General features: G+C 37.5%; 1 protein-coding gene across 12 annotated transcripts in view; it reads left to right on the top strand.

The window, feature by feature from the left end:
• LOC131065136 (uncharacterized) overlaps nt 1-18,540 on the top strand; it is a 144,461-nt gene that overhangs the window by 26,294 nt on the left and 99,627 nt on the right. For all 12 annotated transcript variants that reach the window (XM_057999561.2, XM_057999563.2, XM_057999558.2 and 9 more), the window contains one exon: nt 20-84. In XM_057999561.2, the coding sequence (XP_057855544.1) occupies nt 20-84 (65 nt within the window). The remainder of the gene's footprint in view (nt 1-19; nt 85-18,540) is intronic.

The following is an 18,540-nucleotide window of genomic DNA, read 5'->3' on the forward strand; positions in this document are numbered from 1 at the left end:
TGCATTTTTTGAAATCCAGGTTTAGGGGTCTCTCAACTGAAGACATGCTTGTATATCAAGCCATTCAAAAAGCTGGAAATATGGGTACTTATCTACAAGGATTCTTAGTAGTTATGTAGTGTTCTTTCTTTTTGTGATAATTATTGTTCAATTTGTCTAGAATGAAAGCAGTTATGGAGATTGTGGGTGTCCAAGGGCGAAACTCATTAACTTTGCTTTTGTTTATGAAACTCTTTGCACTTCCAGTATACCGCCTAGCATGTAATGGACACAAGTATAGACCACCAAACACAGTCTAAAATCGTGGTTTTGAGGTGGACTATCCTTTATAACAAAATACTTGCAACAGGACATACAAAAGAGAGACCATTTGGCAAACACAGTAAATAAAATCAGGCCAATATTGAAGCATATCTTTAAAATGTTTTTCCAATAGAAGCAGGCTTAAGTCATATGAAAATGATTGAAAGAATGTATAGCATCATGCCTGGGTTTGTTAAATGGTTCATTTGAAGAGAAAGAACTGCTCGACTATTTAAACTTTTAAAGATATCGAATTTCTGGTTGACATAATAGTCAAGGCCATCAACATCCAGATTAAAGTATCTTGTCAATTTAATCTACTAGGATAGGGCACTGTAATGCTTAGACAAGTGTGAGAGATCTCAAAATGTCATACAATGGGATATTCTTGTTAGTGCTTTATTTGTGTTATGTGTAACTTTTCTGAAATTTGGAACTAAAGTCTATATTGTACTTTTTTGTAGCATTTTGATAATTTGGTCATTTCAGGCAAAATTACTTGATTTTGGCACTTTTCACTTGTGAAGAAAATTTGGCATTCTTGTGTGTAGTCATGTGATTTGGATCCTCTTGCCACCTTTTACTTGTTCAATTTTTGGGCACCCCAATGGTGAGTTGTGCAATTCTCTTAAGGCATGCTATTTTTTTGACTTTGTCCATTTTTGGGCACCTTAGTGGTTTGTCTCTTGACTCTTAAGGCACACTACTTTTTTCATATTGGACACCTTAGTTGTTTGTCGTTTGACTACATAAATTTTTGCTTTTTTGTTTTGTTTTCTGTTCTGGATTGTTAAGAGAAGAAGACAGAGATGTAGAAGTGTTTCTCACAATAAATTTATTTGCAGCAATAAATAACAGTAATACACTTTTAAAAATAATATTGCAGCAATACCCACAACCAGAAATGATTTTCAGATTTATTTAAAAACTGAAAGTACAATAGTTCTTTAAATCTCCAAATACCTTGATGATGAAATTACATTAAGAAGAGATGTTAAACATACCTAGAAAATTTGAGTTATAAAATATTGAATTTGCACAAATAACCGGCAAACTGGGTGCCCTATATTTTGATGCCACACCCTGGGAAATCCTCCAATATCTGCGTTTTGAAAGTCTTCTGCAAATGCAATTCTAGGCGTCTCCAAACAACAATAAATCCTCCTCCAAACCCTAGTTGCCTTCTCCAAACTCCCACGCCCTCATACCAAGCTATATGGCCAGCAAAAAGAAAGATAAATTTGCTCCAAAAGTCTGCAAATAACCTCTTCACTCTTCCTTATTGATATCTTTCAAAATTGCTCAAAACTGAAGATTTCAATTAATTGTAAGCCCAACTGTGATACCTGGATGAAATCACCAATGTATCCTCCAGATAAGATCTCTCACTAATGTAGAGGATGTTGCTTGCAAGGGTTTTCCTCCTCACAAAGCCACATGACTAAAAAGTTCAGCCAGCCAAATCTGTTTTTAAAATATCAAATACTGTCACGTTCCCTCAATTTTTTGACAGTATACAGCTATTAATGTATCCTTAAAAGGAAAACTAATAATAAAATATTATCCAATGATTATTAATTTGCACTGATTATGAAATATCCTTAAAGAAATAATAATAAAGTATTATCCAGTGATTATTAATTTATTAAATATCTTTAAAGAAAATAATAATGAAATATTATTTAGTGATTATTAATTTGTACTGAATATTAAATATCCTTAAAAGAAAATAATAATAAAATAATGCTCAATAATTATTGACTTGCACCAATTACCAAAAAGCCTAATGTGTATTAATTAATAATACCGATTGGGGGTGTTGTGGGTGGTGGTTTTTCATAGAGTCACTTCCACTCCAAAAGGACGTAACTCTCCACTATGAATGTGGAGGAGAATATATGGAGGGTTCGAGGAAGTGTAGAAAAAAAGGATACAGGAAAAAAAGCATAATCTGCGCCACATAAGAGACATGCCTGGCATCCGACTATTTTCAGGTACGAGTTCCACTCAGGATTAACTTATCCCTGACGGGATTTATCTACTATTAATACCTGTCTATGTTACCATTATGGTATTGCTTTACACTCATATATGATTCCCCTAAATTGAAAGAAAATATATATAATGCACAATTGGCTCTAAGAAATCACATTTAATTCTGGGAAGATCGTTTCAGTCTGTGAAGTCACTATTATTTAATCTGTACATATTTTCTGAAAAATCATTATTACATATAATTAATCTGTATTTCTAGTACTCAGTAGAATTTGTAGAATCTGTACATATAATATATATTTAATCTGTATATATCCAATAATCGTGTATAATTATTATCACATATAATTAATTCATCATTCTAATAATCAGTAGAATCTATGACTGCAAAAGAATGATAATAAACTCAAATAATAATGACAGTAAATTGAGCAATGATATGATATTTAATAATAATTGGATATTGACAAACAAAATTGGAAATTGACAAACTAACTGATGAATGGCCCTCACTGTATATTCTTGAGGGAGAACCGTCATTAAGACAGCCTCGCTGTATGTTCCTGAGGGAGAACCGTCATTAAGACACCCTCACTGCATGTCTTGATCTGGGAGAACCGTATGTGAAGACAACCTATGAAGGCAACTGGATCAGAACTTTCTATTCTCATAACTGATTAATTCTATTATAGTAATTCTTTAGTTGCAATCCTCTAATTCATCAATCATAATTAGTTTCTTTTCTCATTTATTTACCTTTCTTAATTAATGATCATTCATCTGATGTAATTAGAATTCTATCTTCTAACTTTGTTTTGCAGGTTTGGACTAGTAGAGACTAAGGTACTCACTTTCAATCCCTACTAAGACCTATAACTAGGGCATTTTTCAGTTATTTCCCTTAAGGGACATTGCAAGTAGTATCAAAGCATGTTCCTGCCAGCCTAAGGGAATTAGTTAATGCACTTAAGTCAATGAACCCTAAGAGCTCTAGAAAGGGAAAGAAGAAAAGCCACACTAGCTATGGAGCATGAGTTTAGGGCCATTATGGAACAAACTGCCCAGACCCTCCAAAACATAACAATGACTCTAGGGAACCTCGGGCCAAATCGGAGGAATGAAAGGGAAAGATCTCCCAGCCAATTAGCAAATAATGAGAGGATTACCCGAGAATCTAACCTTGGAGCAGATTTACCCCCTTTCTTAATTAGGGAAGAAGCATCTGAAGATAATGAAGGAACTCATGTTCCTGGATTAAGGGAACTTGCTGCAGAATATGCAAGATTGGATCTTGAAATCAAAAGAAGCATCCCTTTCTCTGAATTTTGCAAAGCTTACTCAAATAGAAGCCATAGGGAAAGGAAGACACAACCCAATCGGGAAATACAAAATAAGGTAGGGAAAATGACCATTCCCAACTTTGATGGGTTTGGGAAAATCACAGCTCATTCATGGATTCAGGAACTAGAGACTTACCTCACCCTTTGTCCAATGAAAGAAAAAGATGCTATCGCATTTGCCATACTGCATTTAGAGGGAATAGCACATGGGTGGTGGCACCATGGTCTAGTTACGCAAGACCATAAAAATGTCAAGACCTATGATGCCTTCAAAGAGAAACTCATTGAAAGGTTTGATCACAACCACCCTCAAAAACACTTTAAAGAACTTACAAGAATAAGGCAGAAAGGAAGTCTTGAGGAATATATTTCAGAATTCCAAAGGCTAGCGGTTATGGTCCCCAGAATATCCGAGGACAGACTTGTCTACCTGTTCATAGAGGGGTTGAATGGTGCAACCCAAGGGCTAGTAAGCGCTTTTGAGCCTCCTACTCTTCATAAAGCGATCCTTAAAGCTACTCAACTAGAAGCAGCCCAAAACAAAGGATGGGATCAGTCTAAGAAAGCAACATCCAAAGGCAAACACTTCCATGACCGAGAGGACCGCAAGAAGCCCTTTATCTCTTATGATGACCGTGATGAATTAAGGAGGAAAGGGTTGTGCTATCACTGTGAAAAGAAATGGGAGAGAGGACACGAATGTGAGCAAGGTTGGAATGAGAAGCAAAGGTTATGTTAAAGATGCAACGAAGAATGGAGTCTGAAACATGATTGCAAAAAGAAAACCCCAAGGAAGAATAGAGTGTGCTTCAAATGTGGGGAAAATTGGGAGCTTGGTCATAATTGTGTAAAGGAGGGCCATGCTTATCACATTGAGTCCGTAGATGAAGAATATGAGGAGACCCCTTGCAAAAGGGTAAAATACAATGATGAAGATAAAGAGGGGGGTACATTAGCATCTATCTCAAGGGAAACAAAACATTGCCCTTATAGAATCCGAGGAGTAATTAAAGGAAAGAAGGTGACAGCCTTGATAGACAACGGAGCCACCCATAACTTCATAGATGAGGATCTAGTCAATAGATTAGGGTTGAAAACACAAGATTTTAAAGGATTCAGGGTAGCTCTAGCTGATGGATTTGCAACTTCATGTACCGAGAAGATCGCTCAACTTAGCATCTCCCTAGGGAAGTATGACATCGAGGATAAGTTCTACACTGTAAAACCGAGAGATACAGACCTGATGTTGGAAATCTCTTGGCTGGACTCACTAGGAGATATGAATATAAACTTTTCAAAATTAATATTAAGCTTTGAAAGCAATGGGGAGAAGATTACATTACAGGGACTCTCCGATGGCTCTCGTAGGATAATTTCCAAGCAGAGTGGGTATCCCAATGTTTAATCTTGGATAAAAACACTCCCAATGGTAAAGAGGTCCATATTGATATCCAACCATTGCTAAGAAAACATAAAAGGGTTTTTGATAATATTCCTCCAGGATCACCTCCCAAAAGAAGGTTTGAGCACTCCATTGAACTTGAGGAAGGGACAAAACCATTTGTTACTACACCTTACTGCCATCCGCACAAATATGAGGAAATTGAAAAAACTATAAAAAAATTATTGGAGATGGGGACACATCTAGCCAAGTTGTAGCCCATTCGCTTCATCAGTGGTACTCTCCAAGAAAAATGATGGTACGATGAGGATGTGCATTGATTACAGGGCATTGAACAAAAAGACAATAAAGAATAAGTACCCCATTCCTAGAATTGACGAGCTTATTGATGAACTCCACAGAGTAGTCTACTTCTCCAAAATAGACCTAAGATCTGGATACCATCAAATCCGACTAAGGGAGGAATACCAAAGACAACTTTTAGATGCCACTATGGGCATTTCGAATTCCTTGTGCTACCTTTTGGCTTGACAAATGCTTCTGCTACCTTTCAATCTTGTATGAACCACATCTTCAGGGGTCAATTGAGGAAGTTTTTGTTGGTATTCTTTGATAACATCCTAATCTATAGCAGGACATGGGAGGATCATTTGAAACACATAAATGAAGTTTTAGAAATACTTGTGCAAAATTATCAAAGTGTGAATTTGGTATGGAAGAAATCTTGTATCTGGGGCATAAGATTAGTGCCCAAGGAGTAAAAGTAGATGAAGAAAAAATTGAGGCCATTAGGAGTTGGCCAAAACCTAAGACCCTTACTCACCTACGAGGTTTTCTGGGACTCTGCAGCTACAATAGGAGGTTTGTGAAGGGGTTTTTAAAGCTAACAGCCCCACTCATTGATCTCAATGGAGCCTTTACATGGAATGAAGGGGCCCAATCAGCATTTGAGGAACTCAAGAAGGTTATGAACTCTTGTCCTATTCTAGCGATTCCGGACTTTTCCTTGCCCTTTGAGCTATACTGTGATTCCTCTGGGGAAGGCATTGGAGCGGTACTGATGCATAATAGACATCCCATAGCTTTTGAAAGTAGGAAGCTTAAGGAACAAGAAAAGACATTCTCCATTTATGACAAGGAGATGTTGGCAATAATGCATGCTTTAGCAAAATTTAGGCAATACTTAATCTGTGGAAGGTTCATTGTGAAAATGACCACAATAGCCTAAGGTTCTTCTTAAGTCAAAGAGACTTAAACGATAGGCAACAAAAATGGGTAAGTTGCGAGCATATGACTTTGATATTGAATACATGAAAGGCAAGAAAAATGTCGCAGTAGATGCTCTATCCCAGAGACCCCATCTTAATGCAATAACAACAATATCAACCGATTGGAAGACATCCATACTCACTGAATATGCTAAAGATACATTCTCAAGTGATTTAATCGAGGGGAAGATACTGGATGAAAATTACCAGATTAAGGATGACCTCATCATCTACAAATACTGAATACATTGCACCAGGATCTAGGGTGAAAAATGAAATCTTGAAGAATTATCATGATAATCCATCAACGGGTCAACAAGGGTACTACAAAACCTACAAACAAATTAGAGAGAGGTTCTCATGGAAGGGCCTTAAGAGGGATGTGTTAATATTTGTTAAGGAATGTATGGTATGCCAGAGGAACAAAGATGAGCATACCTTTCCAGCAAGATTACTTCAGCCATTACCAATCCCCAACCAAAAATGGGAGAGCATATCCATGGACTTAATAACCGGATTCCCCAAAGTACAGGGGAAAGATTGTGTTTATGCGGTAGTTGACCGATTGACAAAATATGCACACCTCATAGCTATTTCTACAGACTTCAGGACACCTCAAATAGCTGAGGTCTTCTTTAGAGAAGTCTTCAGATTGCATGGATTACCCCGGAACATTGTAAGAGACCGAGACAACTGCTTCCTTAGTCTCTTCTGGCAAGAACTATTTAGATTAGTTGGGACAAAACTAACCCCTAGTAGAAGTTACCACCCACAAATGGATGGACAAACTGAAATAGTTAACAAATGGTTGGAGGGATACCCACGGAATTATGTCACGGGTCGACAAAATACATGGGTCAAGTGGCTTCACTTACTCTTATAATAACACTCATCATATGTCTACAGGGATGAGTCCTTTCAAGGCTTTGTATGGGTACACTGCAACATCTTTTGGGGACTTAATTTAGTCAGAAAACCAAGTTCCAGGGGCCAAAAACTTCATACAAGAAAGTATGGATATATTGAATGAGCTTAGGGATAACCTACTCCAAGCTCAAAATCAGCAAAAGGTATATGCTGATAGAAAGAGAATAGAGAAAACTTTTGAAGTAGGAGACATGGTCTTCTTTAGGTTGCAACCTTACAAGCAATCATCGCTCAAACCCATTGGGGCAGAAAAACTTAAGCCTTGCTTCTATGGTCCATATAAAATAATAAGGAGAATCGGGGAGGTGGGTTATGAGTTGGAGCTACTTTCGAATAGAAGGATCCATGATGTGTTCCATGTGTCCAGCCTTAAAAAGGTATTGGGTCAACATGTCACTCCATGCGAAGAACTACCCCACTAGATGATGAAGGAAAACTGATCTTGGAACCAGAGATGATACTCAATGTAATGGACAAGAGACTAAGAAATAAAACCATCGAGGAATGCCTAGTAAAATGGAAAGGCTTACCCACCGAAGATGCTACATGGGAAGGACTTGAAATATTTGATCATCCCAATTTGAAATTGCTTGAGGGCAAGCAAATCTAGGGAGGGAGGACTATCACGTTCCCTCAATTTTTTGACAGTAAACAGCTATTAATGTATCCTTAGAAGGAAAAATAATAATAAAATATTATCGAATGATTATTAATTTGCACTGATTTTTTTTTTTTTTTGCAAAAGGGGCTAGCCACTAATATATATTAATATAATAATAGATTACAAGATTTGGTTCGATGAGCATACCGACAGGAAAGAACCAGACAAAGAAACCTCGGTTATAATTTGCATTGATTATGAAATATCCTTAAAGAAATAATAGTAAAGTTCTATTCAGTGACTATTAATTTATTAAATATCTTTAAAGAATAATAATAAAATATTATTTAGTGACTATTAATTTGTACTGATTGTTAAATATCCCTAAAAGAAAATAATAATAAAATAATACTCAATAATTATTGACTTGCACCGATTACCAAAAAGCCTAATATGTTTCTATTAATAATACTGATAGGGAGAGTTGTGGGCGGTGACTTTTCATAGAGTCACCGCCACTCCAAAAGGACGTAACTCTCCACTATGAATGTGGAGGGGAATATATGAAGGATTCGAGGAAGTATAGAAAAAAAAGGATAGGGGAAAAAAGCATAATCTACGCCGCATAAGAGACACAGCTGGCATCTGACTAGTCACTATCTTCAGGTACGAGTTCCACTCAAAATTAACTTATCCCTGATGGGATTTATCTAATATTAATACTTTTCTATGTTACCATTATTGAATCGCTTTACACTCATATTTGATTCCCATAAATTGAAAGGAAATATATCTACTGCACAATTGGCTCTAAGAAATCATATTTAATTCTGGGAAAATTGTTTCAGTCTGTGAAGTCACTATTATTTAATTTGTATATGTAATGTCCCCTATTTATTAGGTGTTTTAATTATGATTTTCTTAAGGATCTCGGGTTAAAGGGTTTGGAAAGTACCTTAACTTCTTCCGTGGATTAACCTGCAAAACAAGGTCAGAGAGATACATATATATTACTTAAAGAAATAACCATGTAGAATTATACGCAGAGATGACTATAAAGTGACCTATACAACAGAATCAGTAATATTTTATGATCAAAACAATTTTAATTCTGTTTGCTATCATACAGGGTTGAATGAATGTTTTTGTTTTTAGTTATTCAAACATGGTCATGTAGGGTGTCTTATAACAGTTCCCCTACTGATATTGACCACATAGGGTGTATTATAACTGTTCCCCTACTAATTATGATCACACAGGGTATCTTATAACAGTTCCCCTACTGACTGTGATCACATAGGGTGTCTTACAACAGTTCCCCTACTGACTATGATCACATAGGGTTTCTTATAACAGTTCCCCTACTGGTCATGGGTTTATATAGTTGTTTAGATTGTTCATAAACAAATTCATGTTATGCTTTAGAAATTCTGGTTATTCACCAGTCAGTTTACAAGTATTTACTTATTATCAATATCAGTAATTATTATATCTTGTATTATTATTTAGTCAGTATAATAGTTTATTGTCTATTCTTAGCATTTGCAGAAATTAATAATTTCAGTAGGATAATGACAGTTAGTGGGCTGAATCGCTTATCTCAGAAAATTACTATAACTGTTACAAGCTGTATGTTTGTACAGAAGGGTCCATACTATCGCACTGTGTGCGCATACATTTGTGGAAGCAGGGTATATGTAGTAAAATTACTTATTATGATATGCATCTTATTCAGATTGATTCATTTACCAGAAAATAATGTGGTTATGACAGCATATGCATTCGTACTAATCCATATTATTATGCAGAGTGTTTTAACTTTTTAAAATAATATATATATATATATAACAATTGTACCACAGACAGAATGTACAGAAGCTCCACTAAGATCCATTTATTTTATAATATGTATCCATACCAGAAGATTATTGGTTGCCTGGGCGGGATGTTGGTGGCATGGGTTCTGATTCCTCCCGTCTATATTTCTTTTGTCTTCCCTCGAGCTTCTATTTATCCTTCTCCACGTTTGTAGTGGAGAGTCATGCCCGTTGGAATGGGTTTGGAAAATGCGGCGACTCCTTGAAAAGTCACCGCTTTCCAAACATTCATTGCTAACTTATAACATTTAATAATCCGTGTAAATTTATAATTATTAAACACTATTTTACTAATATTCTTCTTTTAAAGTTATTTGATAATTAATGCAATAATTGAATAATATTTTATTATTATTTGTAAATTAATGATCAGTGATTATTATTTTATTATTATTTCTTTTGAGGACACACACACACACACACACACACACACACACACACACACACATATAATTAATTAGAAAATTGAGGGAACATGACAGTCCTCCCCGCCTAGATTTGCTTGCCCTCAAGTAATTTCAAATTGGGATGATCAAATATTTCAAGTCCTTCCCACGTAGCATGTACGGTGGGTAGACCTTTCCATTTTACCAAGTATTCTTCAATAGTTTTATTTCTTAGTCTCTTCTCTCTTACATTGAGTATCATCTCCAGTTCCAGAATCAACTTCCCTTCATTATCAAGTGGGGGTAATTCCGCATATGGAGTGACATGTTGTCCCAATACCCTTTTGAGGCGGGACACATGGAAAACATTATGAATTCTATTGTTTGAGGGTAGCTCTAACTCATAAGCCACTTCTCTCATTTTCCTTGTTACTTTATATGGGCCATAGAAGCGAGGCTTAAGTTTTTCTACCCCACTGGTTTTGAGCAATGATTGCTTGTAAGGTTGCAGTCTCAAGAAAACCATGTCTCCTGCTTCAAAAGTTTGCTCTGTTCTCTTTCTATCAGCATATACCTTTTGCTGATTTTGAGCTTGGAGTAGATTATCCCTGAGCTCATTCATTATATCCATACTTTCCTGTATGAAGTCTCTAGCTCCTGGAACTTGGCTTTCTGACTGAATTAGGTCTCCAAAAGATGTTGCGGTGTATCCATACAAAGCCTTCAAAGGACTCATCCCTATAGACATGTGATGAGTATTATTATAACAGTATTCTCCCAAGTGAAGCCACTTGTCCCATGCATTTTGCTGTCCTGTGACATAATTCTGTAGGTATCCCTCCAACCATTTATTAACTATTTCAGTCTGTCCATCCGTTTGTGGGTGGTACCTTGTACTGGGGGTTAATTTTGTTCCAGCTAATTTGAATAGTTCTTGCCAAAAGAGACTGAGGAATCGGCTATCGCAGTCACTTACAATGCTCCGAGGTAATCCATGCAATCTGAAGGCTTCTCTAAAGAAAATGTCAGCTATTTGAGGTGCTTTGAATTCTGTGGAGATAGCTATAAAGTGTGCATATTTTGTCAATCGGTCAACTACCATGTAAACACAATCTTTCCCCTGTACTTTGGGCAACCCGGTTATAAAGTCCATGGATATGCTCTCCCATTTTCAGTTGGGAATTGGTAATGGCTGAAGTAATCCTGCTGGAAAGGTATACTCATCCTTGGTCCTTTGACAAATCATGCATTCCTTAACATGTGTTAGCACATCCCTCTTAAGGACCTTCCATGAGAACCTCTCTCTAAATTGTTTTGTAGATTTTGTAGTATCCTTGATGACCGGCTGATGGATTATCATGATAATTTTTCAAGATCTCCTTTTTCACCTTAGATCCTGGTGCAATGTATATTCGATATTTGTAGATGATGAGGTCATCCTTAATTTGGTAATTTTCATCCTGTATCTTCCCCTCAATTAAATCACTTGAAAATGCATCTTTAGCATATTCAGTGAGTATGGTAGTCTCCAATTAGTTGATATTGTTGTTACTGCATTAAGATGGGGCCTCCGGGATAGGGCATCTGCTACAACGTTATTCTTTCTTTTCATATATTCAATATCAAAGTCATATGCTTGCAATTTACTCACCCACTTCTGCTGCCTGTCATTTAGGTCTGTTTGACTTAAGAAAACCTTAAGCTGTTGTGATTGGTTTTTACAATGAACCTCCCACAGATTAAGTACTTCTTGAACATTGCTAGAGTATGCATTATAGCCAACATTTTCTTGTCATAAATGGAGAATGTTCTTTCCTGTTCCTTAAGTTTCCTGCTTTCAAAAGCTACGGGGTTCTTATTCTGCGTCAACACAGCCCCAATACCTTCTCCTGAGGCATCACAATATAATTCAAAAGGTAAAGAAAAGTCTGGTATGGCTAGAATAGGGAAAGAGTTCATAACCTTCTTGAGTTCCTCAAATGCTGATTGGGCCCCTTCTTTCCATGTAAAGGCTCCCTTTTTTGTGAGATTAGTTAGTGGGACTGTTAGCTTTGAAAACCCCTTCACAAACCTCCTATAATAGTTGCAAAGTCTCAAAAACCCTCATAGGTGAGTAAGGGTCTTAGGTTTTGGCCAACTCCTAATAGCCTCAATTTTTTTCTCATCTACCTTTACTCCTTGGGCACTAATCTTATGCCCCAGATGCAAGATTTCTTCCATACCAAATTCACACTTGGATAATTTTGCATACAAGGAATTTTGTTCAAGTACTTCTAAAACTTCATCTATGTGCTTCAAATGATCTTCCCAGGTCCTACTGTAGATTAGGATGTCATCAAAGAAAACCAGCAAAAACTTTCTTAATTGTCCCTTGAAAATGTGGTTCATACAAGATTGGAAGGTAGCAAGGGCATTTGTTAAACCAAACGGTAGAACAAGGAATTCAAAATGCCCATAATGGCATCTAAAAGCTATTTTTGGTATGTCTTCCTCCTTAACCGTATTTGGTGGTATCCAGATCTTAGGTCTATTTTAGAGAAATACACTACTCCATGAAGTTCGTCAATGAGTTCATCAGTTCGAGGAATGGGATATTTGTTTTTTATTGTCTTCTTTTTTAGTGCCCTATAGTCAATGCACATCCTCATTGTGCCATCTTTTTCCTTGGAGAGTACCACAGATGAAGCGAATGGGCTACAACTTGGTTTGATGTGTCCCATCTCTAATAATTCCTTTATGGTTTTTTCAATTTCCTCCTTATATTTGTGCGGATGTTAGTAAGGTGTGGTAACAACTAGTTTTTCTCCTTCCTCTAATTTAATAGAGTGTTTGAACCCTCTTTTGGGAGGTAGACCTAGAGGAATATTGTCAAATACCCTTTTATGTTTCCTTAGCAGTGGCCGAATGTTAATGGAAGTAGTTTTGTCTAAGATTAAACATTGAGCTACCCATTCAGCTTGATTATGTCTAAGGACCTTTTCCATTTTTCTAGCTAAAATCACCCTAGGGGATCCATCAAAGAGTCCTTGCAATGTAATATTCTCCTCATTGTTCTCAAAGCGCAATTCTAATTTTGAAAAGTTTATGTTCATATCCCCTAGTGAATCTAGCTAAGGGATACTGTTGATGTGTTTTTTGTGCACATGCGAACACAGAATAAAATACCAAGGTATCTTATCCTCTCTTGAACAAAGTTATCCGAATGCTAAAGATTTGCCTAAGGATCAATCGAAATAACTCCAAGGTTCTTATATGTAGGATCTCTACGTGTGGATAAGCTCTTATGGTGTGATGTGATTATGCTGGAATCACAAGGGGACTTACGTTCGAATGCCCGAGCGTCTGATTTGTTGGAACTCAAGTCCTATTTACTCACCGGGAGAATAAAGAAATAGCAAAAGTTGAAGGCTCAGAAAGTCTACTTAAGGCCTAGAATGCAAGAAGATAAATGAACAACTAGGTGGAGTCCTATTGGGCTAGGTCTCACCATCAAACTGAACAATTCAACACCAGCTCAGTGCGATCTTCTAGGGTAGTTCTGAAGATGTTCAAATCATCACCGTCAAACATTGATCACCATTCAAGTTAATTCATGAACAATAGACGCATAAAAAATCGAGATTAAGCTCATTCAATGCTAGTTGACCACATAGGGCACCCTTACAATCAGCAAGAGGCTAGTGGTTTGGACTAGGCGGATTCCACGCAAGTGCATTCAGTAACTTCCTTCATTCAATCTAATCATTTACCATCTAAAAATGAAGATTCAACAAGAAACCATGCATATTGCAAAGAAACGACACACTTCACCATAACTTCATTGAAAATGGGGTTCATTTACAATTTAGGCAACAATTTCTTGCCTTCTCTTCCTAATCTACTCTAACTTCTATTCTATTCACTATTAATCATTAGCTATTCTAACCTCTATGAACTAAATATTAACCTTTACAAATGAAGAGCCAAAGCTTTATATAGGGAGCTCTTTACAATTTGGTGGCTCTGATTGATTTACAATCAATGGCTAGGATTACAAGATAAAAACCCTAATTAGGGTTTGTTACAACAAACTCCCTTAGCCAATCAGAAAATTACATTTCATAAGTGTGAGAACCAATAGGAAATTGGGGTAGGTGCCTCGAAGTTTGTGCCATCACTGGTGAGTCAGGTACATTGAATTTGGACATGATGATGTGGACCTATCTGACTGGAGGAACAGTGACTGGGATGCCACCTTGTCTGGCACTTGCTTAATCAAGGAATGGCATATCTCTTGATATTCAATGTGATGATGATGAGAAGCTAACTTTGATTAACTCTTCTGAAACTATCGGCTTCTTCAATGTACCTTTGCTCTAGCTTTGGTTGATCCTCCTTCGTCCTTGGTATACTTGATCGATGACGTACCTCTCTTTGAATCCCCTGTGTTCGATGATGCCTCTTCACGGTCAAGTAACTCCTTTTGTGGTAGCATATCTCTCTTTGCAAGATCCCTCTTTTTGACATCCTGTGGTTTCTCCATGTGGTAGAATGAGGTCTTTGAGGATGGCTAGCTTTAATGTTTGCAACTCCTTAATCACTTGAAGTCCTTCAACTTTGAAGCACCTTGAGTCTTCTCTCACGCATTTGAAGTGTCCTTGATGATGATGAAACTGAATAGGTCCTCCTTGTCTGTTCTTCCTTCTAGCTCGGTCTTGTTGATCTGCAAAACAAACAAAAGATGATTAAGAATACATGGCATATTCATTCTAACATGATATTTCTCACCTTAAATCATCAACAAGAAGGCATTAAGATCAACTCGCTGTGGAGCCCCTCCAAGGACAGGACCTATAATAAAATGCGCTCTCGATCCTCTCTAGGGACAAGACCTATAATGAGATTTTCGCTCAAGACCCTTTGGAAGGACAAGCCCTATAATGAAATTCGCTTGGACCCTCAAGAAGGGTCAGGAGCGAAATTTGACAAAGTTGGTCAATTAGACCTCATTTTCAACCTTACCTTACCAAGATCAAATCATTTGCCTCCAAAATTGCCTAGGAATAGGTTTTGCTCAAGGACCTAGGCAAAACATTAGACCTCCTAGGAATTTCGCTTTGGACCATTTGGAAGGGTCAGGAGCGAAATTTGCATTTTAGCTCAAATTCTATCATCTCATTGTCGGAGAACACTTTTCAAGGACAAGTACATATCAATCCTTTCCCATTCATGCCTTAGGAACCAAGATCTTGGTCTCAACAAGGAGCAAAATAGAGGTTTTAGGAAATTTTGTTTTGGACCCTTTGGAAGGGTCAGGAGCGAAATTTGCATTTTAGGCCCAAATCCATCATTGCCTTCAATTCCATTAAGTTCTTAAGGCAAGTATATATCCATCCTCCCTCAACCATGTCTTAGGAACAAAGATCTTGGTTTGAACAAGGAGGAAAATAGTGTTTATGGGAGAATTCGCTCTGGACCCTTTTGGAAGGGTCAGGAGCGAAATTCTTCCTAGGCTCAATTTCTTCATCCATTCATCCTTTCTTTGTCTTGAATTTAACTTATTACACCTCCTCCCATCACCATCAAGTCAATTTTCTATCAAAACAAGGTTCATTTAGTACATTAGGCAAAATAGAGTCTTTCTAGGAATTTCGCTCTGGACCCTTTGGAAGGGTCAGGAGCAAAATTTACATTTTGCTTGATTTTCCTTCACAAAACTCCATTTCTCTTCCTTTAATCATCAAAAACAAGTCTTTTGCCTTCAAAAAATGCTTGGGAATGAGTTAGTTCGTAGGTTTGAGCAAGATATAATGTTTTATGGAGAAATTCGCTCTGGACCCTTTGGAAGGGTTAGGAGCGAATTTGCTCTTTTTGGCTCAATTCTCATCCTTTTCACTTAGCTTTGCTTAAGACTAGATCTTTGATCCTTTTCTCTGCCATGCATGACCACCATTCCATGTTCCTAGTGAAGAAATAAGCCATTTGGAGGATTTCGCTCTGGACCCTTTGGAAGGGTCAGGAGCTTAAATTTTTTTTGCTGTGGACCCTTTGGAAGGGCCAGGAGCGAAATTTGCAATTATGTTCAAATCCTTAACTTTTCATCACTTCACTTTGTTTCACACATCAGTACTCTCTCAACTACGCCATAGGGATAAGGTTTATGAGGGAAATTTGGACCAAGAAGGGAGATATAAGGAAATTCGCTCTGGACCCTTTAGAAGGGTTAGGAGCGAATTTGAGGAATTAGTCTTAAATACCATCCAAACACTCAAACTTTACCCTCAATCACATTGTTCTCACCTTAGGACATGCCAACAAATCACCTTAAGGAATTGCCTAGCTCAAAATGTTGAATGAAAAGTGCATCTTAACAATTTTGCTTAGGTGCCTTCGGAAGGACATGACCTATCTAGAAATTTCGCTCTGGACCCTTTGGAAGGGCCAGGAGCGAAATTTTGCTTTTTGCATAAATTCCTCACTTTTCGTCATTTCACTTGGTTGCAACTCATTTCCAATGGCATAGATAGATCATTTTGCATTCAATCAAGGCATGGAATCAAGGATTTTAACCCATGCTAGAAGCAGGAGAGGTTTTTAGAGAAATTTGCTTTGGACCCTTTGGAAGGGTCAGGAGCGAAATTCACGTTTTAGGCCCAATTTCCTCATCCCATCTCGTTGCAACTTGTTCACAAGACAAAAATAGGTCATTCCTCACTCAGTCAAGGCGTAGGAGTAAGCTTTGAGGTCTAAACTGAGAGCAAAAGAGGATTCTAAGGAAATTCGCTCTTGTCCCTTTGGAAGGGTCAGGAGTGAATTTGGCAATTGTGCTTAAATTCGTCATCACTTCCTTGACTAAATGCCCTAGGTCTTAAAGGTAAGGCCACCCTAGCAGGATATAAGGACTTCCTCAATCTCAATTAAGACCTAACCTAGAAACAAAAGCAAGGCCTGACCTAGAGAAGGCTTTCAAAGAGACCCTGACCTGGACCACCTACTGACCCACCTCAACTCAAGCAGAGCCTGCTATCCTAATGATTTCTCTGGCAACTCTCCAATGCAAAGGCTAATAGCCAAGACCAGACAACTAAGCAAAGAAACCTAACCCTATAAAGCAAAAAGTAGGGGTCCCCATTTGCAATGGGGCGATGTGTGAATACGTCACAACAGTTTGCCAAAATCAAATATGTGTCTTCAAGTTTAACGGTGTAGAACTTATCTTGGATCTTCTATTTCCCTATGGAGATGTTAAGTTGTGGGTTCGTTTTGGTACATGAAATTGTAAACCCATTAGCTAGATCCCTTGAATTCTTGTGTTTCCAACCACAATCTTGTGGCTAAATCCTCATCTATGAAATTATGTGTAACACCGCTATCTATCAAGGCTGTCACTTTCTTCCCCTTAATTACTCCTCGGATCCTGAAAGGGCGGTGTTTGGTTGCCCTTGAAATGGATGCCAGTATCCCTTCCTCCTCATTTTCTTGATGGTATTTTTCCTTCTTACTAGGTAGCTCCTTGTCTTCATCAGGTATGGTTTTAATGTAATGAGTTTGAACCTTTTTAACACAATTATGCCCCGGTACCCATTTTTCTTTGCATTTGAAACATGGTTTATCCTTTCTTGGTTTCCTTCTTCTGCATTCATGCCTTGGTTCCCATTCATCATTGCATTTGTAACATAACTTAAGCTTTTCACAATTGTGTCCCCTCTCCCATTTCTTCTGTCAATAGAAGCATAGTCCGTTCCACTTTAGTTCTTCCCTTTCATCGTGTGAAATAGAGGTCCCTTTGCTGTCATTCTTGTTATGATAGTGTTTGTCTTTTGATGTTGCTTTTTAAGAGTGATCCCACACCTTGTTTTGGGCTGCCTCTAATTGGGTGGCTTTAAGGATTGCTTTTTGGAGTGTAGGAAGCTCAAAAGCGCTTATTAGCCCTTGGTTTGCATCATTCAACCCTTCTATGAATAGGTAGATAAGTCTTTCTTCGGATATCCCAGGGATCATAACAACTAACCTTTGAAATTTTGAAATATATTCCTCAAGAGTTCCCTTCTGTTTGATTCTTGTAAGCTCTTTGAAGTGTTTTTGAGGGTGGATATGATCAAACCTTTCAATGAGTTTCTCCTTGAAAGCATCATAGGTCTAGTTTTTGAATCCATGAATGGGCTGAGATTTTTATACACCCATCAAAGTTGGGAATGGTCATTTTCCCTACCTTGTTTTGTATTTCCCGGTTGGGTTGTACAAAAATTCCATATTATTATGGAATTTATGTTGAGTGATCTATTTCCTAGTTTGTAATAATTGTCTTTTTGCTGAAAAGTGGTTGAGTGATTCTTACATCAAGTTTTTCTTGCTCGCTGGACAAGTGGAAGGGGCTGGCTTGCCGCCTGGCATTGTATTTTCTCAATTGATTATTGGAGCTAACGATCCCCTATTCACCATATGCTCTCACCTACCCACAT

Source organism: Cryptomeria japonica, chromosome 5 (assembly GCF_030272615.1).
Source record: "Cryptomeria japonica chromosome 5, Sugi_1.0, whole genome shotgun sequence".
Lineage (NCBI taxonomy): Eukaryota > Viridiplantae > Streptophyta > Pinopsida > Cupressales > Cupressaceae > Cryptomeria > Cryptomeria japonica.